Source organism: Arachis duranensis, chromosome 3 (genome assembly GCF_000817695.3).
Source record: "Arachis duranensis cultivar V14167 chromosome 3, aradu.V14167.gnm2.J7QH, whole genome shotgun sequence".
Lineage (NCBI taxonomy): Eukaryota > Viridiplantae > Streptophyta > Magnoliopsida > Fabales > Fabaceae > Arachis > Arachis duranensis.
In genome coordinates, this window is record NC_029774.3 from 117,502,430 (window position 1) to 117,525,562 (window position 23,133).

Below are 23,133 nucleotides of genomic sequence, written 5' to 3' on the forward strand. Positions count from 1 at the left end.
GCGTGAAGAAAGAATGTTAATTTAAAATGAAATTTTAAAAAAAATTGATTAAAATTGATTGATAATAGTTAATTCTTTAGTTAGAGTCTATAATTTTCAAGTAACATTTGACAAAAATTATGTCATAAAACTGCTATTATTATTGTTATTGTTTCCAAATAAGAGTAGGAATTTAGTAAGGCCAACTCTAATATGACTATGAATAATCCATAACTGCGATGTTCTGCATTCTTATGATCAATTATGCATGGTTGAGTGCACGCATCTGAGTTCTGACAAATAAAGAATACTAACTAATTTGCGTTTCATGATGAAAAAACATAAGTTACGGATCAGCACCCTTAGGAAAAAGGTAAGAGTATTTCGCAGTCTAATTAATTAGTTTTCATGATAAATGCATATAATTCAGTACAGTTTGTATTTATACATATACATAAAACTTCAGTATAGTTTGTATTTATGTTACGTGGAATCTGCACACACATATTGACAGTATAAACACATAAATTATTATATTTTATATCTGTTTTTTCTATGAATGATTCACTACATGTTTTGAAAAGTCATTTCTCTTTTTGTCCTCCTGCAGTGCAGGTTACCTTAAATAAAGCAAAAACGTTGATTTAGAAGATAGACTAAGAGCGATGGGATGAACTGATTGTCTTAGGTTTAATTTGTTTAAATTAGTTTATGTAATATATTTATGTCGACAAACTCATAGTAAAGACGATGCACCCAACTATACTTAAATTTTTTTGTATATAAATAAATCTTGCTTTCTCTGTACTTCTCTAGAGATTAGTATAAGTTATGTTACCATTCATTTATGCGTTACTTTATATGTGAGATTTGAAATAACAAATTTAAAATTAACACTTTTATTAAAATAGTAATGCATATCATTGAATATTTATGTATATGAAAATATTTTAAATAAGATTAGTCTTATAATGTTTTAAGAATATTCCATAATTAGTTAATAAAAATTTGTTCATAAAAGAATTTAAAAAATCATTCAACTTATTTATTTATTGTGTTGAAGAATCAAATATCTCTAAACTTGTGAATATACTAAATCCTAGAAGGAGTTTGCAAACATAAGTTTAAAATGATTGGATGTTATATATAGTAATGAGTCCTGAAAAGAGCAAACACGTGTGTGAATGATGAGAAAGAAAAGTTATTTTGGGTTCGCGTTAGTGTCGTTACTTTGCCGCTAAGGACCTCTTCTGCTTCATCCAAAAAACTAACATTCCTTCAATTCCTCGCTCTTATATAATTCATATTAAAACTCTTGTTTCAATTCCTTTTTTGCTTTCTCTTTCAAACTTGATAATAATAACAATAATAATATTGTGCGATGGATGAAGAGTACGATGTAATTGTCCTTGGCACTGGACTCAAGGAATGCATCCTCAGTGGCCTTCTCTCAGTTGATGGCCTCAAAGTAACACCACACATCCTCTAATCACTTCTCTTATTTATTTATTAAAAGAATGTTATGTTTTTCCTCGTACAGTTAGAATAAATGCACCTTAAAACGATCTTAATTATGACCTTAAACAAACCATGTGAATATAAGCCTGTATAATTAACAGGTCATTGGAATTACACACAAATAAATGTTTGGAAGTTCATCTTCATAGAAAGAATTAATACTTGCCCTTAATCGACTAATTGAATCAGGTACTGCATATGGATAGAAATGACTACTATGGAGGGGCATCTACATCGCTTAATCTCACACAGGTCACACTCCTCTATTGCAAGTTTGCAACAGCAGAATTATTATTAGATTTTTCATGCACTCTTTTCGTTCACTAATACAAAACTTGTTTCTCTGTTGTGATATATATAGCTATGGAAGCGATTTAGGGGAGAGGACAAGCCACCTGAGAACCTAGGTTCCAGCAGGGAATTCAATGTTGATATGATACCTAAGGTTTGATCACACAACTTCTCTTGTAATATAATCTCAATAATGCATGTGAAACAAACATTGCACCTTGCTTCAAGTAAATAAATAAATTATTTTCTTTTATTCTTTTCCTTTTCTTCTATTTACTACACTGTTTGCTTGTATATCTTCCTTTCTCTTCAATCTATGACAAAAACAGAATCCTGGATTTTTATTTTTTAATTTTTTTTTTGGCAGTTTATGATGGCCAATGAAGTTTTGGTTCGCGTTCTCATCCACACGGATGTTACAAAGTATTTACACTTCAAAGCTGTAGATGGAAGTTTTGTGTATAATAAGGGAAAGGTATGCAACATATTCATCAATTTCTTATTCACATTTTGGTACCTTTCTGTATTACAAACTGTTGAACACTTGCACTTCGTATTTTATTTACATTTTTCAGATTTACAAAGTTCCAGCCACGGATGTTGAAGCATTGAAATCACCATTAATGGGACTGTTTGAGAAGCGCCGTGCTAGAAAGTTCTTTATTTATGTCCAGGATTATGATTCAAATGATCCCAAATCTCATGAAGGACTAGATTTGAACCAGGTTACAGCAAGACAGCTCATATCGTATGCAATTTCTTCCTTCCTTGCCTTCTGAAGCAAAATTACTAGATATGTCACTGACTTTTTTCCTTCATAAAATTATGGAAACAAAGATGTAACTACATACGCAGAATAAACTTAGATGAAAGACTAGACAAATTATGCTTTACATCTAGTAGATCGAGTGCATCATTTTTAGCTTTTGTATCAGCTGGTGCTGTCCTATCATGAACTTTTCTTTTTTGGTTGTGCAAATGTAGCAAGTACGGGTTGGAAGATGATACAATTGACTTTATTGGTCATGCCTTGGCACTTCATCTCGATGATAGTTACTTGGATGAGCCAGCCAAGGGATTTGTAGAGAGAGTAAAGGTACTATATTATGCAGAAAAAAGGAATCAGTTCTTTCCCCTATAACATTATATATCTAAAAATATTGAGTAACTTCGTATATTTTGTAATTATAGTCATGTAATTTGTTATTTGTTGTCTGTTTTCTACAGCTATATGCAGAGTCCCTAGCACGTTTTCAAGGAGGTTCACCTTACATATATCCACTATATGGACTTGGAGAGCTTCCTCAGGTTCTCCTCCACTTCTCTCTTTCCTTTTCTCTGTTGGACTTTGCATACTTCAGGAACTAACGCTGATTTCGACTTCTTTGATGGCCGAAAGGCATTTGCACGTTTGAGTGCTGTGTATGGTGGAACTTACATGCTCAACAAGCCAGAATGCAAGGTAAGCCTGTGGCTATACTTCTATGTATTCAGAAAAATCATATGAAATGTATTGGAAGGAAACTTGCATCAAGGGAATTAAACTTCAACTTTGAAATGATAATTTTTTCTGATACTTTCACTTGGAGATATGTTATATAGCAGTTCATTTATTTTCTGCCTCACAAGTTACTGATAAAACAAAATAATCAATTAGACATAGATTAGTTACCCTGTCAGGTTACTTGCTATATATTTCTTTCTGCACAATTTTTGTTCTACTATGCAGGTAGAGTTTGGTGATGATGGCAAAGCCGTCGGTGTGACCTCCGAAGGAGAGACAGCCAAGTGCAAGAAAGTGGTGTGTGATCCATCATATCTGCCTGATAAGGTATCCTCTTAAATTTTCCAAGGTTATAAAGAGTATGTTTATATTTAGGTATTGGAAATGTTGTAGTTTGCACAACTGTGTTGTTAAGTATAAATTGCAGTACAACACATGCATGTTTCAGTATGATCTTCGTCTGACATTATTTTAATTAATTTAACAGGTTCATAAGGTTGGAAAAGTTGCACGTGCAATATGTATTATGAGCCATCCTATTCCAGACACAAATAATTGTCACTCTGCACAGGTCATTCTGCCACAGAAGCAACTCGGTCGAAAATCAGATATGTAAGTTTGCATTGATCTACTGTAGTGGTTTTATACATATACTCCATTTACTAGGATCCTTCTGTTGTTAGATACAACTTAAAAAACATATAAATCTATACAAGAGTGAGAGAATGGAGTTTTACTTGTGAGTGTTGTAACTTCCAACTTTGTAGGTTCTGGTTTTCTGATTTTTCCCTTGTTATTGAAGGTATCTCTTCTGCTGCTCTTATGCTCACAACGTGGCCCCAAAAGGAAAATTTATTGCTTTTGTTACAACAGAAGCAGAGACTGATCAACCTGAGGTGGAGTTGAAGCCCGGTATTGACCTTCTTGGACCTGTAGATGAGATATTCTATGACATTTATGACAGATATCATCCCATCAATGATCATGAAGCTGATAGCTGTTTCATCTCTAAGGTAACTACTAAGCAGAATCTCCATAAGCATTTTCTTTAAAAATTTTCTTTCCTTGTTTTTGTTTCCTGATCTTTGTGGAAGGGCACTTGAATAAATTATATAGAGCAGTGCCAATACACAACATGTTGACTATCTTATGTAACTGATGGAAAATTCTGAGTCTATAAATACAAGCCTTGAATATGTGTGGGAGGAAAAGAGAATTAAAAATCAGAATGGTTTAAATTTAAAACAAAGTAATTGACAACTCATGTCAAGAAGAATATAAATTTTTATCATGCTTCTTAATCAGCCTAGGGAATCTCCGTCCTTTTCCCTTTTATCTTCGAAAGTTGGTTGTACTAACCTAAAATTCAATCCTTGCAGAGCTATGATGCTACCACACATTTTGAGACCACAGTACAAGATGTGATCGACATGTACAATAAGATCACTGGAAAGGTAACTACTAGTTACTGAAATTAGATATTTCAAACAATTGCAAGTAGTTATAGCTGCAGTATGAAAACATTGAGAAATCAGAAACATTACAGTAGGCAAGAAAAATGAATGAAAACAAAGTGGCATATTTATTTCTACACTTTGAAATTATATATTCTCTCAGTTAACGATATCTTCTATTTGTTATTTTCATTTAGATTGTATATGATTTTCTATCTGATGATGGAATTTCGCATTTGCATTCACTTGCACTCACCTTTGTGTTCCAGATATAATGTTACATGACAGAACTTCATGTCAAAAGGAATATAAATATTTAATAACAATGGAGATTCGAGAGCTCTGGAAAATTTTTACTTGATTTTAATATTGTTCTTATTCTTTGTTTCAGGTTCTTGATCTTTCTGTAGACCTGAGTGCTGCAAGTGCTGCGTCTGAAGAATGATTTGCCTCTAATTTTTATATACATGCCTAAGTCATAGAAACAGCGAGCACTTTTCTTTTAAATTTCATGTTTTTGTTTTAGATGCTCTAATGCAAAGAGAAAAATTACATAGACACCCACACCTTTGTAGCTTTTGATCGAAGGCATTATATGCCTGATACAGTCATATATACAGTTGCCTTGTACTCAACCAAGCAATTTATTAGACATGGTAATCATAGTTGTGATCATATCCCTTCAATAAATCTGTCTTTCGGCATTATTAACTAAATATGTAATTTGTGATATATAATACTTTAATAAGATCATAGCAAAGATGAATTGTGCTGCACAATACAATTTTCCTTTCAAGAAAATCAGAGATGCAATGAAAGCATCTAATTCATAAAGTCTTATTCACCAAACTTAGCTTTCTTATTTGGGTTCATTTAATCATTGAAAAGTTATAGTAACAGTTTAGCCTTATTAACATGATAACTTAGGTCCAAAAATTGTACAACTACATAATGTGATCATTATGATATTGAGGATGTAATTAACCAACTTCTCCTAGATTGCTTAGTCTACATAATGTGATCATTATGATATTGAGGATGTGATTAACCAACTTCTCCTAGATTGCTCAGTTCATTTCAGCGATATTTTCTCTTACCTATCCTAGTTTCCAATCAGTACACAGGGAATTGAATTCTAAAATTTCATACCAGAAGATATTGCGTAAGGGCCATGATACAACAACAGGGATAGGCCTTGGGTATCCTTAGCTGCCTAACTTGAAAGCATCCACAAAGAGGCCCAAACATATGCCAGCCTTCCAGAAATTCATCATCATAAGAAAAGACTGAAACCTCCCTGTTCTCACACTAGGCGGCTTTTTGTACATCAGCATACCAATTCCCTCGATCGCAGCCACCACAACACCGGCAACCAGAACATCCCAATCACCGGTTTGTCCAAGGATTGTAGCAAGAGCATTTGCTGTATAGAAACCTAGAAGTAGCAAGAATACTTTCATGGGGAGGTTCTTTCTAGCTGAGTTTAGCTTTTCCAGAAGTTGTCTACCACCTGCACTCAGTATCCTACTCAATCGAGTACCACTGAAACCGGAACTGGAATCATCGAGGCCTTGTTGATCACCATCACCAGGCACTCCACCTGTGTTCAAGGCAAAAGCTATTTTCCAGCCAGCTCTTCTTCCAAGGAAACTGAGCCAATGAATTGAAAGACAATCATTATCACTTGGTTACAGAAATAACCAGTTTATTCCCTCAATAAGATGAGAAACACCCTGAAGTGATATAATTTTCTTGCGGCCATTATTATGAAACCGAAGAACATTTTATGGTAAAGTGTCGAATTTGAAAAGAGAAATTATTTATCCTGCTAATTCATCACCCTAAACACCCTCGTAACAGAATGTTGCACAATCTTAACAGCTGAAAACTAAAACTTGATATAGGCATTCAAATTTTACCAGCTCTGGTGAAATGGCGCTGACTTTAGGCCAAGTTTTAGACCTAAAATACCACAACTCGGCTCGCAGCGACAGCAGTGTGCTCTAGAATTGGCGAGGGCCATACACGATTTTTCTATGCATCCATTCTCTGTAATTGATAACCTCCACATAGATCCTATTTGGCAAGCCATTTTTAATAGATGAACACAGATATTGTAAACCAGCTCCACAAATTCTCAGTCTCTTCCTAATCTGCAAAAATTCAAATGCTTAATTAAAAGGAGCTTCGATTCACATGAGCATCATTTATTAAACCATAAAATCAACAAGATTTGGAGCGTTAAACATGAAAATGAGTTTCGATATCATGTTGGTTTTCTTTTACCCTTCTAATACACAAACACAATGCAGATAAAGAATAAGCCAAAATGCAGCTAACACTACATAAAACATAGATTAGAAGCTTCCTGAATTGCTTAGTTGAAAACATGGTTATCATCACAAAAAATAATGAAAAAGATAAAAAGGTTGCAGAAAGGTGAAGTGGGAAGAGGAACGAAGTGGATAACAGTGAAGGCAGAAGCAATTGGGTGCGGAATAACAAGGAAGAAAATAGAAGCAAGTATGTAGTTGTGGCATGGAAGAAGAAGGGAATAGAGAGCGTTACCCTGTTTGTATCGAGAGAAAAAGGAAGAAGAAGATGACGCCGGTGAGGTGCACGGAGTCCACAACCGCAAGTCCGCAACCACTGTGCCAGTGAATGTCATTGATTGGGTAACACAATAATATAATAATAAAATAATAATTTTCTTCTCCAAAACTTAGGAAATCAATATTTTAAAGATTTTGCTTAACAATAATGTTCTTCAAAATGTTTTTTTTTTTAATTATATATAAATGTTCATATATTCATATACATTTTAGAGTAAATTATGTTTATATTTAAACTTGTAAAATTATTAAATGGTGGCCCAAATATCTTTGAGAATCAAAGTTCACAAGCATAAAAAATTCTATTCGGATAATATTAGGAAAAAAATGTGACGAAGGATAGCTACTCTATCCATATAAAAGAGTGGTGTATGAAGGGCATGCATCATCACAATTCGGGGAGATGGAGGACATAGAGAAGGTGAAGGCCGAGGCAGTGCAGCTGATGGGAGTGTTCCAAGTTATTCCTAAGCTGGTTGTTTTTGATCTTGATCACACACTCTGGCCTTTCTACTGGTATGTATGAATCACTATGAGATTTATACATTTATATTATATTCTGATTCATCCTCACATCACATTAATGTCCAGTGAGTGCCGCTCCAAGAGTGACACACCTTATCTGTTTCCTCAAGTTAAGGGCATCATGCATGCACTCAAACACAAACGGGTTGACCTTGCAATTGCATCTAAATCACCAACCCCCGACATAGCCAGAACTTATCTTAACAAACTCAACATCACTTCCATGTTTGTTGCCCAGGTCTCCATTCTTCAATCTCTCTCTCTTTCTCTTTCTCTTTCTCATTCATGTTCCCTCTGTTGTCTTACTCTTGTGTTCTTTCTCTCTCATGTCAGGAAATATTTTACAACTGGGGAAACAAAACAGATCATTTACAGAATATTCATTCCAAGACTGGTGTCCCGTATAACTCTATGCTCTTCTTTGATGATGATGACAACAACATCCAAGGGGTAACTTTCACATCTATCCTTTCTTTTTTTCCAATTAACTTTCTAATATTTTCTTGACATCTATGACAGGTCTCGGAATTGGGAGTAACGAGCATCTTGGTCACAAATGGGGTAAACCTTGGGGCATTCAAACAAGGACTTACAAGATTTTCTCAGAACTGGAATGCACCAAAGAACAAAAACAAACGGGGTAAATAGTAATCTGAGTATCAACTCACAAGGCAGATAATTCAAATTCATGAATTAAATGTCCGGTTGAAACTTCTATGTATTTAACTGTGATTTGTGAACCACACATATATTAAAATACTCTGCATCCATTAGTTGGAGAATTTTAATATAACAGTTGCATATATATCTCGTTGAATGTCTCAAAATGCTCGATATTCCTTTAGTCAATTACAGCTTCGAAAGTAATGTACAAAACAAACTTCTTTTGAACAAATTGAGGTCTTTATTATCTAACGTCAGTTAACATTGGATTAAAGCTTATGAATAGAAGTTGGAAGTTGAAACAAAAATATACATGTTACTTTACATATTTACACACAATAGAAAAGATTAGTAACCCGCACTTCACGAACATAATCCAATTGTTATAATGAACAAAAACAATTCATCTGTCAGCAACAACAATAACAAAAATGACGATTGATTAGTCTGCGGCACAGGTATCTTTACTTTGACTCAATTTCAGACTACACCCTTTCTGCAAGGAGCAGTTGTTCAAGTTCCTCTTTGCGCCGTTCCAACTCCTGGAGATGTCCACGAAAGCAAGTACAGGTAAGAAGAAGAAGAAAATATCTTTGTAAAAGTATCCAAATACTCTCACATAAGATTGAAGACTAAATCTATTCTATTGAATTAGTATTGCGCCTAAAACTCCAAAAGCAAGTCTATTGGAATGTAAGCACAACAAACTAACAGCGAATTTGCAAGCCTTCCATATAAAATCTATTTGAACTATACATGTAGTCCTGTGAGCACTACTTTCAAGATTCAAATGCAGCAATTTCATTGGGTGTACTATTTACAGCCAGACTCTCAAATGTGAAAATGCCAAGCATCAATTCCAGGAGTGATTATATGCAATAATCTTCAATATCCAGATCTGACATGTAGAAGGAAAATTCTAAGATCTGTAAAGCACATCATAATGATGTTTCCTCCAACTCAAAAATCATATTTTTAGTATCAAATTTCATGTTGCAATTAGTGCATCACATTGTGAATAAGGAAAGGCAAGTATTACAGACATGCATATATTTTGTGGCCATAACATCTCAACATAGCAGTTTACCTCTAAATCCTTTGCTGCTTGCTCTCTTGAGATCTCCTGCTTCTGACGAGCGCGTTTCAGAAAACCAATGCATAGGGCTCCCTTCAAATGAAAACAAAATGAACAAAAGAGTGACATCAGCTTTGCTTTTCTTTCAAAAGTACGAAATGAAGTTTTGAATATGCAAGCTAGAACATTTGAGAATGAAAATACTATTTTCAGAGAAGTATAAAGAACCAGACATGTTTAGGTCATGCAATCTACAATATTGCACTTCGCTATGATAATATCGTATTGACCATCAAATATTCTTGTCAAATCAACGGAAAAGGCATAGATTAAAAGGAATTCGAACTTGCAATTAAAATTTAAAAATTGTCAAACTAATTAGTAAAAATCCTTAAATCGTACTTCTCTTATCAAGAATTTACTACTGAACAGCAACGCTTGGTATTAATCACATTGCACAAATAAAAAAGGAAAAAAAAATACACTGTTAGTTTGCTCTGTTCAACGATCTTACCGAAACAACATAAATCAGACCACATGCAAGCAGCAAATAACTCGCTATGCTCTGAAAAAGAACAAGATCCCTTCGCTCCCCAAAATAGTCAGGGAAAGCCCTTGTCATGACTGCAACACTGCATACACAAAATCAGCATTCAGCATTCAGAAACCAAACTACTAAGTTTAAGTATGATGAAGTAAATAAATATCTTCCAAACTTATGAATACTAGTACTCATTAATTTACCCAGTGTAATCCAATAAATAATAACGTTTTATTTACCAAAGGTAAAAAAATAACACTTATTATTAGTGGAAAATACAATTACATTAACATCATTATTCATTCCTGTTTTAAACCAACAAGTTTTATCAGGCTAATAAGCTTCTACCAGGTGACAACTTAAAAACATAGTTGCTTAACTAATTGTTAAATTGCGGTTTCAGTTGCATTGCAATGTGTGCAATTGCCGCTGCGGTGCAGTTGCTCAAGGCACCGCAACAGCAACATAGCGGCTGCAATTGTGACACAACTTGTTTAATTTAAAACCAACATGACCAGTGCATATAACAAGATAAACATAACCAAAGCTAACTTAGAACGTAATGGGAACTGGGCATCAAAAGACAATCGTCACAGAAGTGTGAAGACATACAAAATCTGCAGCATACCCCTACCAGCCCAATACTCCAAAACCTGAAAAGTGGTTGAATAGAATAATCAAATTAAATTGTAAAAACAATGTTATCAGCAATAATACAAAAACCATTTCAATCATCAACAGATGAATGAAATTTAGGGCACAACAAAGCTAACAAAGAAAGCTCTCACCTTGGAGAACCTCATGATGAAACTCCATTCGGTTTCAGCCAGGACCACAAAGCACGCTATGAGCACGGCGTAACACCGAAAAATTCCATCGAAAAACTGAAACGCAAAGAAAAGCGAACGGTATTAATAGAAGAAAACGCCGATTGGCATATAAGGAGAGAAACTTTGGAGAGAGTGGAAGTTGAAAGCTGACATCTGATCCGTGTTTGAAGGAAAGCACAGCGGAGAGGGCGTTAGCGACGATGCAGAGAATGGCAGCCAAAGAGGTGACTAAGCTGAAGCCCTTGCATGCTATCAAGAAAGGGTCTCCTCTGCGTCTTGTTCTCGTGCTCGATTCAGCTGTGGGAGCGTTCTCTTGCTCTACGTCGCCGTTTCTCGACATTTTTCTCGAGCGAGAAAATGAAGGGAATCCGTTGGAAACAAGTAGAAGATGGTTTTCGTGTTGAATGGGGGATGGGATGGTATTGGAAGCGGGATTGCTTGATTCTTGAGCAGCCAATGAGCTGATGAAGCGACACGTGGTGGTTGCGCTGTTTTGGATTTACCGATTTACCCACCACTTGGCGGTGAGAGCTTATTGAATCCACATTTTTGGAACAGTTAGGTTAGTTGAGTCATCCAACGGAAGTGGTCAAAGTGTTACTATGTACTACTTTGGAGTTTCGTTGTGTCTATTTTTAAAAAAGAGTAAACTAGCATTTGTATTCATGAAAATTGAAAACGCTGAGATATTTATTTATAGAAAAAAGAAATTATTATTTGTACTCATAAAAAATTGTTTTTACGGGTAAAATTATTCAAATCTAAAAAATTATCTAAAATCTCTAAATTATCCTTATCTTTACCAATACACCACCTCCTTCACCCAATCACCTTTCTAACCCTAACCCTCTTCACCCAGCCACCACCTTTCTTTCCCTTTCTAATCTCAAATCCCACCACTACCCTCTTCACCCAGCCACCACCCATCTTTCCCTTTCTAACACACTCTCACCATTACTTCCCACTCAGTCCCCACAACTGCTCCAATAGCTCCTTGCCACACTCTCCTTTCTTTCATTGTCGCTCCTTCATCACCATAACCTTTATCACCTTAATTAAAGCACAGTGCATTGAAAAATAGTGACCTCATAAATTAACTCGGAGAAAAGCACTTTTGGAGGAATCATAATCAACCCAGAGAGGGATTTGAAATGGATGACAATGGGTGAAAGTCAAAATTGAATCTTGGTTTCAGCTGAGTGTGAAGCTGTTTAAGAAAAACTGTGAAAAGAATGTCATGGAGAAAGCTGACAAAAATAAGACGGAAAAGGACACAGATCTAAGGTGTGAAGAGAGTGAAGAGAAAGGATCAAATCTGAATAACCAAGCACAGAAGCCTCATGTATTTGGACTCACTTTTTCTGGGAGAAAAAAATGGCGAAAGAGACAGAAAGAGAGAGAGAGTTTGTCACGATTTTGGTTCGCAAAGGAGACCACGGTAGGTGAGGCTGGTGGCGGTGAAGAGAGGAGGGGGCTGCTGGCGGCGGCAAAGCAGGGGATGGTACGAAGTTCCTCTGGTCGGCAAGGGCGAGACAGGAAAGGAGAAAAGGAAGGGTGGTCGCTGACGCTGATGCTGGAGGCTGCAAGAACGGAAACAGAGGCTGCGACATTTGTCACGGAGGAGGAGAGGTGGCTCGCGGTTGAAAAAATTACTGCTAGGATTGTTTGAAAATCAATTGATTATTGGTGACAGAGAGGATGGGGTTAGTGGTGGTGGTGGTGGTAAGGTGATGAGCATATGAGGATAATGGAGTGGTTAGTGGGGATGAGAAAGATGATGCAGATGATGATAAGGGTGCGAGGAGAAGCTGGTGCGGTGCTCCTGGGCTGGCGGAGGTCTGCGACGTTGCTAGCAGAGAAGGGTGAACGATGATGAAGAGAGTGAGACGGTGGTTTGTGGTTGATGCTGGGATTGGGTGGCTGAGAACATTGAGAGAGAGAGAGGGGATGGAGGAATGAGATGATAGTGTGGAGAGAAAGGCAATTTAGGAATTTTATTTAATTTTTTAGGATTTGGATAATTTTGCCTGTAAAAATAATTTTTTATGGGTACAAATGGTAATTTCTTTTTTCTATGGGAAGATATGTCAGCATTTTCAACTTTTGTGGGTACAAATGGTAGTTTACTCTTTAAAAAAATTGAGTTTACAGTACCCAACTACCAATGAGTTAGTGAATTTTTTTATAGTTTAATTACTCTATTGGTCCTTATAGTTTCGACAAATTTTTAATTAGGTTCCTATATTTTTTTTCATTTTAATTGGGTCCATGTACTAAATTTTTTTTAATTAAATCCCTGTTAGTAGTAATTGGCTTAATTTTATAGGGATCTAACTAAAAAAAAAAGAATTGGTATAAGGACCTAAATAAAAAAAAGTGTAGGAATCCAATTAAAAAAATTTAGTGCAAGGACTCAACTAAAAGGGAAAAAAAAATATAGGGACCTAAATGAAAATTTTGTGAAACTATAGAAACCAATAAAGTAATTAAATCTTTTTTATAGACAAATTTCGGGTACCGAGACCTTGGATTATGGATTTATGACATAATAAAAAATTGATATATCTTAGATGCGTTCAAGATATATATCACCTAGAGAAATGGTACTCAACATTCAAAATACGTTTAAATGTCGATTAGGATCTTAATATTCAAAATACGTTTAAATGCAAAAAATGAGTCATAATTCTCAAAAATATAGTCAGAGACCTATATAAATTGGTTGTAGTCCCAAATTTTAATGCATTTAAAAAATTTTGTAACACCTTAAATTTGAGTTCTTTAAATTTTCATGTATTCAATCGACTGTATGCAACTTGGTCCGTAGCTAGAGCTTTGAATTTTGAGGTTAGTTCTTTTTTTTTTATTTTTGGTAAATAATTAGTGTATGTATTTAGACTTTATTAATTTAGTTAATGTCTTAGGTATTTTAAATTTGTTAGTTAGAAGTTCTATTAACTTAGATACGTATAATAGGTTTTAATCCTTTTATAAATAAGAGTAAAGTATCATTTATGTCCCCAACGTTTGAGGTAAGTCTCAAATATGTCCCTAACTTTTTAAATGTCCTATTTGTTTCCCAAACGTTTTTAAATCAAATCAATGTTGTTCTACCGTCAAAATGTTAAATATTTGGTTAACGGCATTGCATACGTGGACGTTATGATACACGGTGGTAGGGCGTATGTTGTTACCGTTATTGAATTTAAAAAAATAGATATATGTGAAGAGAGGGTCCCCTTCGAAACCCTAATCCCCAAATCTTTGCTTATCGTTGCTGCTGTACTGTCTCAGAAGGGCGATTCCCTTTGCGTGAGAGAAGATGCATCATGAAGCATGCCAATCTGAAGCGACGCAAGGCAGCAAGCAAGCCAAACAAAGTAGAAACCAAGCACGTCGAAGGAGGACAACTTGCTACTGTGGGGAACGGCCTGTGCTTGTGACATCGTCAACGGTGAAAAATTATGGGCGGAGGTTCTGGGGTTGCGTTAACTTCGGGATGAGGTTTAACCACGTCTTTATTTGTTGTTTAGTTGTATGTTTTGACCATGTATGGGTGTGACTTGGGTGTCTCATGTTTCAGCTAAGTGGGAGAAGAATGCGACTATTTTGTATGGGCAGAACCAAAGAAAGATTCCTCACAAGTTTCAAGGTTAAGAATGAAGGTTAGAAATTTGAAGGACAAATTGAATATGGTTGAGTTCAGGTTCATGGTTGCAGTGGAAATTGCTTTAGTTGGATGGACACTTGCACTGATATTGGTGTTTGAAAAAACAACCACAACCAAATTTGGGAGACTTTCACTAGAATGATGTTGGTGGTGATGATGAGTTTTAGGAGAAAATTGTTAGATACCTAAATTCTGTTCTGTATCTTGGCTTAGAAATAGCAGTGATGTTGAAGTAGTTGCTGTTTTGTTGAACTCAATGATACTGTAATAAAATGATAATTTTTTTTAGATAAGGTTGATGAAAGGTTGGTTTGTGTATGTGTAATTAAATGCAATGATGGATTTTGCAGATGTAATGTTGTTTTAGTGAACTCATCCGAATTGTGAAAATGAGTTGAATGAAATGAACTATTACATTTTGAAATGTATTTAGATCAAGCAAGTCATTAGCATGAGAACAACAATTTCTGTAACATATAACTTAATCATTAACCATAAGAGTGTCATTCCATACAAGCACGAAAGATTCACAACAAAATAACAAAATAAGAGCAACACATTTTGCTCCAAAATAATGGTCTGAGATAACAAACTATTGTCTTAAAAGTAGTTGCTAGACATTATAAAGATACTAAACAGTAATCCTCCAGTCATAAATAAAGTTTCCAGAAAATATAAAACAGCACACATCATAGTCGTCACATCTTTTTCCATGCTTTGGGAGGTGTCCTCGCCATGAACTTCAGTTGGGATTTGCAGATGTTCTTCGTTGGGCTTGGCAGCACCCTGACATTTTTGTTGGACGGGGTCAAGTTAGCCCTTTTTGAAGTAGCCTGAGAGTGTTGGAAAATGACATCATTGGCAGATGATTTTCTCTTTGGCCTTGAGATTGTGGTCTTCTTTGAAGCAGCTTCGGATTGCTTAGAAGCATGGCTGGAGATAGTGCTAGAGACAGTGCTAGAGATAGTGCTAGAGATGATTCTTGAAGCTCTTCTTGTGGAACCAGCAACTTTGTTTGCCTAGTAAACAGCCACAATCCCACATCATTATCTTTAAATGCAATAAAAAAATGAAGCATGAACCAGAACAAAATCAATCAATGTGCTTACCGATGCAGTAGCAGCCATTTTGCGCTTCTTTGGACAGGTCCGTTTGTTGTGACCTCTAGCAAAACAATAAGAGCACTTCTGATTCACTATGTTTCAGTTTAGGCTTTCTAATGAATTTTCTGTAGACTGGTGGCAGAACATCATCAAAATGTGTCTTCTCTCACAAGTTGGGCCCATTCAAGGGATATACCACATGTTGGTAGCAGTCAGAGTAAGTTGCTTTCTTGTAACAGTCTGCAACAAAGTTGTCTACATTGAAGCACATTTTCCTAATGCATGTCACAGCATGAGCACATGGGATTCCGGATAGCTAAAACTTCCTGCACGAACACTCATGCTTCTTCAAATCAACAACGAACTTTTCTTTGCCCCCGTGGATACTAGTTACCTCATATTTGTCACGAATAGCATACGTGCTCACCCACTTACCACTTGCATCAGCTTGTTTTTCAACCTTAATCTTGATACGGGGCAATACCTCTCTTGGGTATTCAATTATCTGATTCCTATTATCAGCCCAACGCCTCATTATGTATACTCTGATGTCTTCAAGCATGCTGACTATTGGTTTCTCTCTGGCGTCCACAATCACAGAGTTGAATACTCACACATTGTTTACCAAGGTGTTACACTTAGACCAATTTCCAAACTTGTGCCGGTACCAATATTTGGTTGGTATCTCCATCAGGTGGTTGTAGGCTCCAAACACAACCTCAGCAGCACTATCTTCTGAGCAATAATCATTTCTGGAATCAGAACTCCATGAATTACTACTATCATCTTCACCATTTTTGGGAGTATAGTCCTCATCCTCACTGCCCTCACTACCCTCATTACCCTCTTCTTCATCATCTGATTCATCTTTTCCATCTTTCTCAGTCACATTTTCTTCCTCCACATTTGGGCCTGAATTTATCTCCACTTGTCCAACTGATTGGGCCTCAAATGTTACCATTGGGTCTGGCCCATTAGATCCACCAGCATGCTCTTGCATGGTAGTTTCAGTACTCCCTAACATGTGTACATCCTCAACCTCTTCATGGATATCACTAGTTTTATGAACTACATACAGCTCCACTATATCCTCCTTAACCCCAATGTTAGCCATATCCATTGCATCTTTGTCGGTTCGCAGCATCCTTAAGCCTTCTTCTGTACTCTGATCCAATGATTTGTACCACATTGCTGCAATATCTTTTTCAAATACCCTAGTTTGCTCACTATGTCATAAACCTCAATCAGGCTCCACTCATCTTCATTGCAGTAGTCTATCACAGTTGTCTCCCCACCCAAATACTTCAAAGGCCCTCCTTCAAGTCCATGCTACCTTGGTGATAAACTTTCACACTAAAATAACTCATCATAAACAGTAGACCATGTTACATCAGGTCAACATAATGAAACCAGTTAATTTGGTACCACAGATTGAGAGATCAAAAACAAGTAAATTCATGCCCAAACCTACATTTGCAACGAACATTTTTCTGGGAATAAAAAAAACCAAATAAACCCTAAAATGTAAACAACCTCCTATATGCCCTTCGTTAATTGTCGAACTACTCAATAAAACACCAAGAAATAAAATTTTTTCCTAGTACATACCTTCTCTAACGAAACCACTCTGTCGCCAGACCAAAGGTGTGATCTTTCATGCAACACAAGCAACAACAACCCGCCAACTCCCTTGCAGCGCCTCCCTGCAATCACCCTAGAAAAAGTATCAAACGTGTATGGTAAGGAGAACTGGACAGGACACCCTTGCGTAGAGGTGCTCTATTTCTTCAACGTTTCATATTTGCTTCAGTGAATGGTATGATGGACGCGAAGAGGCAGACGTGTCTATCTAAACCTTTGGGCTTACTCACTCAGCGTCCACGTATGCAACGCCGTTAACCAAATGTTTAACATTTTGACGGTAGGACAACATTGATTTGATTTAAAAATGTTTAGGATATAAATAGGACGTTTAAAATGTTAGGTACATATTTGAGACTTACCCCAAATGTTGGGGACATAAATGATACTTTACTCTATAAATAATTTTAAGTTAACTTAAATAAATATAATAGTTAAACGTAAATTAATATATTAGTTAATTAAATAAATATATTATTCAAATAAAATAGTTGTTAGATCACATTTTTTTTACTAAAATCTATCATTAGATTCATATCATCTAGAAGACTATTAGTTAGTTTAAAATAGTGCAACATGAATGATTTATTTTTTAAATCTTGCTTTACTTTTTTTATTTAATACTGTGAATATTAGTAGTGAATATTATTGTTGTATGAAATATAATATTTTATTTATGATATTTATCTAATAGATTTACAATATTTAATAATTATTAAACATATATAATGGTTTAGACTTTAGACGATATTAATTTGCGAGAGTAAATGTTGCGAAACTTGTTATTGCCTTATTTCTGGGAGGTAGAATTTGAATATGGAGTAGAGTTGAGAGATTTTTTGTTTGACTACATTTGTCGAGCAGATGAGGTTTGAAACCCACAGCTTCCACCTTCTATGGGGGTAATATCAGCATTATGCTTCAAGATGTTGTTTACCATCTTGGTCTGCGCACTGAGGGTAAGCCGATTGGAGACTGTACCAAAGACTTCTAGTAGTACCATGGAAACCCCACGTAGGAGTGAGCCGAGAATTTACTTGACGAGAGGCCGCCACCACAGTCAAAGGATAGAAAGCAGGTTTTCGGTTTGAGTATAACCTGGCTGGGTAACAAGGCTTCACACATTCTACCTGGGGCAGATTTGGATACACTTTGTAAGTACGCCAGGTTTCTCCGACAAGTCAACTACACTTGTTCTTTTGAGATGGCTGTCGTCGCTGGTGAATTTTGATCATTGTAGGTAGTTGTCTTGGGGGTCTGCGCTGTTAGCACACATATATCACTCACTCTGCACTGCTATTGGGCGTAATGTAACTGATATTGTGGGGTGCATACCGCTTGTTGTCTCCAGGATCTACCATAGGTTTCCATCATTTTGTCTGCCGGGATATGACGTCATTAGATTTTTACTTGTAGCTAGGTATGTACTTATTGTTGAAATTTTAATTTAACATCTTATAAATAGTAAAAAAAGTTAATTATTGTAAATAATTAATTTTTGCTGTTAATTTTTTTTATTGTGCATAGGTTGACAGGACTAGGATAATAAAATAATGATCGCCATAATGGTAGGATCCATAGTTTACATCGTCGTATCGATGGCCTCACCTTTGATCAGGTACGAGATATTTTATTTTCTACTTTATTTCAGGCATTGGTGATTCGTTCTTAATTATTGAACCTTATGCGATTTACCTAATTTCGATGGACACCATATGAGAATCTCTAGTTACACCAGATTATTCCTGACTGACTTAGTAGTGACGGAGAGATTTATATTAGGAGGGCTGTTGCCCTTTCGTTTGCTTTCACTTTGTAGAGTTTCATCATGTGGACAGAGTAAAAAGATAGTCCAGGAGACAACAACACAGGCCAGCAGATCTTGTTAATGTCGACAAGTTTCTGTTTAAAACGACGAGAACAAATTATATCTGGTGGTCTGACGTGCATTGTGACTAGTACGACTTGTTTAGAGGATATTACCAACTACATCATTTGGTGACCATTGATGGGATCTCTAATTTTTGTTCGACATAGGAGTACTAGACATAGTGACAACAAACATGTAGAGTTTAAATTCTCTCTGGGGTGGGCATCTTAGTTGATCCGAAAGTATTGCATCGCCTGCTGATATCCCACTACTGTCTTGAGATAGAGAGATGACTTATAGCTCTCACTAGATGCCCAGATTGGAGACGACGGGCTAAGAGACGTGCTCGAGATGATGTTCAAAGACCGGCTTGGAGGGTACGTGATTAGCGCGTGAGGCAGGTTGAGGGAGATGATCAGCGGGTTGAGGATCTGTCTTGCATCCAGCAGGACTACTTGAGGACTTGAAGAGGACGACCCACCACTAACAACCACGTCATGAACCGCAACATACCACTCTAGCACATATTGTGGCATTAACCTTGCATGTATGTCGGATATTACCCTCACATGATGATCCCCTTCAAGCCAGAATAATCTGTTCGTAAATCCACCGCTCGAAAGCGCGTACAAAAATCTATATGCAACCTGTCCAACCTCCTTCAAACATATTCCCTCTGTGTTGTTCGGGTTGACAATCTTTAGCACATGTAAGGTATCAATACAATTGGTGCGCAATATCACAGTTGAATTAGACTAAAAAATTACTCCATCATCATTTCTTACTATTTTATGGGATAAATTACGACAAAAAAATAATTATTATTATCCATGCGAATAAAGTTGAAGGATAAAGAGAGAGAGAAGAGAGAAAATAATGTATTGTGAGGGTATGGTTGAGCCCATCCCATTCAAATGAATGAGCAGCTTTTGCAGCATTGTCAACAAGAAATTAATGATCTCTTGGATAAAAGATTAATCCGTCATAGCAAAAGTCCTTGGTCTTGCTCTGCTTTTTATGTTAATAAACAAGCTGAAATTGAAAGAGGAACTCCTAGGCTTGTTATCAATTACAAACCTTTGAATCAAGCTTTACAGTGGATTCGTTACCCCATACCAAACAAAAAGGATTTGCTTAATAGATTAAACTCAGCAAATATTTTTTCAAAATTTGATATGAAATTGGGCTTTTGGCAAATCCAAATCACTGAATCAGACCGATACAAAACAGCTTTTACCGTTCCATTCGGACAATATGAATGGAATGTAATGCCTTTTGGTCTGAAAAATGCCCCTTCCGAATTTCAGAAAATCATGAATGATATTTTCAACCCATACTCAAACTTTGCAATCGTTTATATTGATGATGTCTTAACTTTTTCCCAGACTCTAGATGAACATTTCAAACATGTTAAAACTTTTATGTACATCATCCAAAAAAATGGACTTGCTGTTTCTAAACCAAAAATTGTTCTTTTTCAAACAAAAATCCGATTTCTTGGTCACATTATTTTCCAAGGAACAATAACTCCTATTGAAAGATCAATCTTGTTTGCAGAAAAGTTTCCAGATTATATCCTCGATAAACCTCAGCTCCAGAGGTTCCTAGGATGTCTCAATTATGTTTCAGATTTCATCCCAAATCTTAACAATCTCATTAAACCCCTCCATGATAGGCTTAAGAAGAATCCTCCACCTTGGACGGACAAACATTCTGATATTATCAGATTTCTTAAAACCAAAGTCCGCAATCTTCCATGTCTTTACCTGCCCATTCCTCATGCATTCAAAATAGTAGAAACTGATGCATCAGATTTAGGATACGGTGGTATTTTAAAACAAAAACTGCATGATAAAGAATGTATCATTGCATTTACATCCAAACACTGGAATATTACTCAACAAAAATATTCCACAATCAAAAAAGTCAGATTTTTGCTCAGGTCCCTCAATTTCAACCAGAAAATACCTGAAATCACAGAAAAATACACAAACTCATAGTAAAGCTCAGAAAAGTGAATTTTAAATAAAAACTAATAAAAACATACTAAAAACTAACTAAAATGTGCTAAAAACATACTGAAAACAGTGCCAAAAAGCGTATGAATTATCCGCTCATCAATAATCAAGAGAAAGATGCCTAAAAAGGCAACATTAGCCTCGGTAAGAGACAGAGGTATTCATCTAGCCCTATCTGGGCCAACTAAGAGATCTGGGTCAAGTACCCCAATTGGGTCATCTACCCAACAACCTTACCCCATAACCCAAGAGCCGACTGGGTCATCTACTCAGATCACAAAAAATGTAGTTGAGTCATCTACTCAACCCCCAAGTAGTCAAACAGCCAAACAAACAAAGGCAGATTATGCCTTCCCAATCCAAACCTTGTTGGCCTTACAAGATGCAGGCCTTACAAAACTCCATAAAAAATCCTGGGCTGACATATGTGACAGCTCAGATGAAGATGAAAAAGACCTTACCAAACTTATCTCACAAATGACAACTCAAAAAACCTTTTGTAATGATCCAAAAGGAAAAACAATTGCCCAAGCAACACCAACTCAACCAATCCAAACCCAGCCCATCAACACTCAATCAAAACAACCATCTACATACATTTCAAAAAACAAGTTCTCATCTGTCCTCCTAATGGAACCCGAGTTTTGGGAAAAATCACCTTTTAAAGTTATTCCTAAAGTCTTTCCACCAGGATTCCATTTTAGACCAACAGCCTTAAACAAAACCAGACAGTTTTATGAATTCATACTAGTGGATTCAGATTCCGTCTCAATAAAATATTACAAAGATCCTAAAGATGCCACCAACATAACTCATTCAACTATTCAAATTTTAAAAGTATTCACCCCTAATCAATTTGGTAAAAACCCAAACAATACAAAAAAATTCTCTAATCCTTATGACCCGATAGGATATTCTTATTGGGATTATGTGGATGCCTGGACAAGAGTATTTTAGTTACAAAATAATCAGAACAGACATTCTTGGCACATTTATTTCAAGAAAAATACCAATTATCAATTCCCAAATTGGTTCTCCCAATGGTGGGATTACTTTGGTCCTCTACCAGAAATCTTGCCCCCACCTGCCGATGAGGGGTTCAAAATTTTCACCAAAAAATTTGACCAACAGGAAACAAGCATTCCTGTAGATCTTCAATTTTTCTCTGTTTTTTCCCTAGCCTGGGTATTCTCATGGCAGTACAGGTACGGCAAACAAGAACATCCAAAAGCACCACCTATGCTTCAAAGGAATGCCTTTGTAAAATGGTGGTCTCAATTTGATGCCGCCATGGCTCATCCAGAAAAAGTTCGAAATTGGTTCAAAGAGCACCCCAAGTTCACCAAACCATTCGACCATGAAGAATCAGTATTCCTCAACCAGAAAGCCCAAATTGCAGCAGCCCTTGCAGGGGCCCAATCAAAAGAAACCTTAGCAAGACACCTTCAACAAATCATGCAGATAATCGATGAAGACAAAAAACATAAAGATGATCCTACTCCCTCAGAAGAATCATCAAGTGATTACAATCAAAATGAAGACGATTGCTTTGGAATCAATCTAGGAGAAGATTAGATCTTAAAGCAACTTTGCAAAAAACAAAAATGTATCAACTTGTACTGTACCAATAGTACCGGTTAACATAACCGGCACTGTAGAAACAGTAATTTTCTCAACTATAAAAGGAGGCCACGCTTTCATTGTAAGGCACCCTTTTCATTTTACAAAAACATAGAGAGAAGTTAGGTGAGAGATGCTCTGAGAGTTCCCCTTGTAAGCTCTCCAGCTCTTCTTCCCTCTTCTCCCTTTTCAATACATTCAATAAAAATCTTTTATTCA

At 36.1% G+C, this 23,133-nt stretch overlaps 4 protein-coding genes across 5 annotated transcripts; 2 read left to right on the plus strand and 2 right to left on the minus strand.

The window, feature by feature from the left end:
• The first annotated feature begins 1,342 nt into the window (after positions 1-1,342).
• LOC107480483 (guanosine nucleotide diphosphate dissociation inhibitor At5g09550) lies at positions 1,343-5,446 on the plus strand. The gene is made up of 13 exons (XM_016100627.3): positions 1,343-1,447; positions 1,687-1,749; positions 1,859-1,942; positions 2,156-2,263; positions 2,364-2,536; positions 2,773-2,884; positions 3,016-3,096; positions 3,188-3,250; positions 3,518-3,619; positions 3,780-3,904; positions 4,095-4,305; positions 4,672-4,746; positions 5,138-5,446. The coding sequence occupies exons 1-13, from the start codon at positions 1,361-1,363 to the stop codon at positions 5,189-5,191; spliced, it is 1,338 nt and encodes a 445-aa protein (XP_015956113.1). The 5' UTR covers positions 1,343-1,360; the 3' UTR covers positions 5,192-5,446.
• On the minus strand, positions 4,093-7,524 carry LOC107480482 (ycf20-like protein). Of its 2 annotated transcripts, XR_001590460.3 has the most exons (4): positions 7,315-7,524; positions 6,666-6,899; positions 5,896-6,396; positions 4,093-4,222 (listed from the first exon to the last, which is right to left on the minus strand). XR_001590460.3 is itself a non-coding variant. In XM_016100626.3 (3 exons), the coding sequence occupies exons 2-3, from the start codon at positions 6,836-6,838 to the stop codon at positions 5,952-5,954; spliced, it is 618 nt and encodes a 205-aa protein (XP_015956112.1). In that variant the 5' UTR covers positions 6,839-6,899; positions 7,315-7,523; the 3' UTR covers positions 5,750-5,951. The 2 variants fall into 2 exon arrangements, 1 of the variants encoding a protein (XP_015956112.1); XM_016100626.3 differs by lacking the exon at positions 4,093-4,222 and having other exon boundaries at positions 5,750-6,396; positions 7,315-7,523.
• Positions 7,525-7,710: 186 nt separating this feature from the next.
• LOC107480481 (uncharacterized) lies at positions 7,711-8,640 on the plus strand. The gene is made up of 4 exons (XM_016100625.3): positions 7,711-7,874; positions 7,950-8,121; positions 8,217-8,333; positions 8,403-8,640. The coding sequence occupies exons 1-4, from the start codon at positions 7,762-7,764 to the stop codon at positions 8,529-8,531; spliced, it is 531 nt and encodes a 176-aa protein (XP_015956111.1). The 5' UTR covers positions 7,711-7,761; the 3' UTR covers positions 8,532-8,640.
• Positions 8,641-8,764: 124 nt separating this feature from the next.
• LOC107480480 (uncharacterized) lies at positions 8,765-11,544 on the minus strand. The gene is made up of 6 exons (XM_016100624.3): positions 11,144-11,544; positions 10,951-11,046; positions 10,775-10,815; positions 10,136-10,253; positions 9,634-9,714; positions 8,765-9,088 (listed from the first exon to the last, which is right to left on the minus strand). The coding sequence occupies exons 1-6, from the start codon at positions 11,330-11,332 to the stop codon at positions 9,032-9,034; spliced, it is 582 nt and encodes a 193-aa protein (XP_015956110.1). The 5' UTR covers positions 11,333-11,544; the 3' UTR covers positions 8,765-9,031.
• Between the last annotated feature and the right edge of the window lie 11,589 nt (positions 11,545-23,133).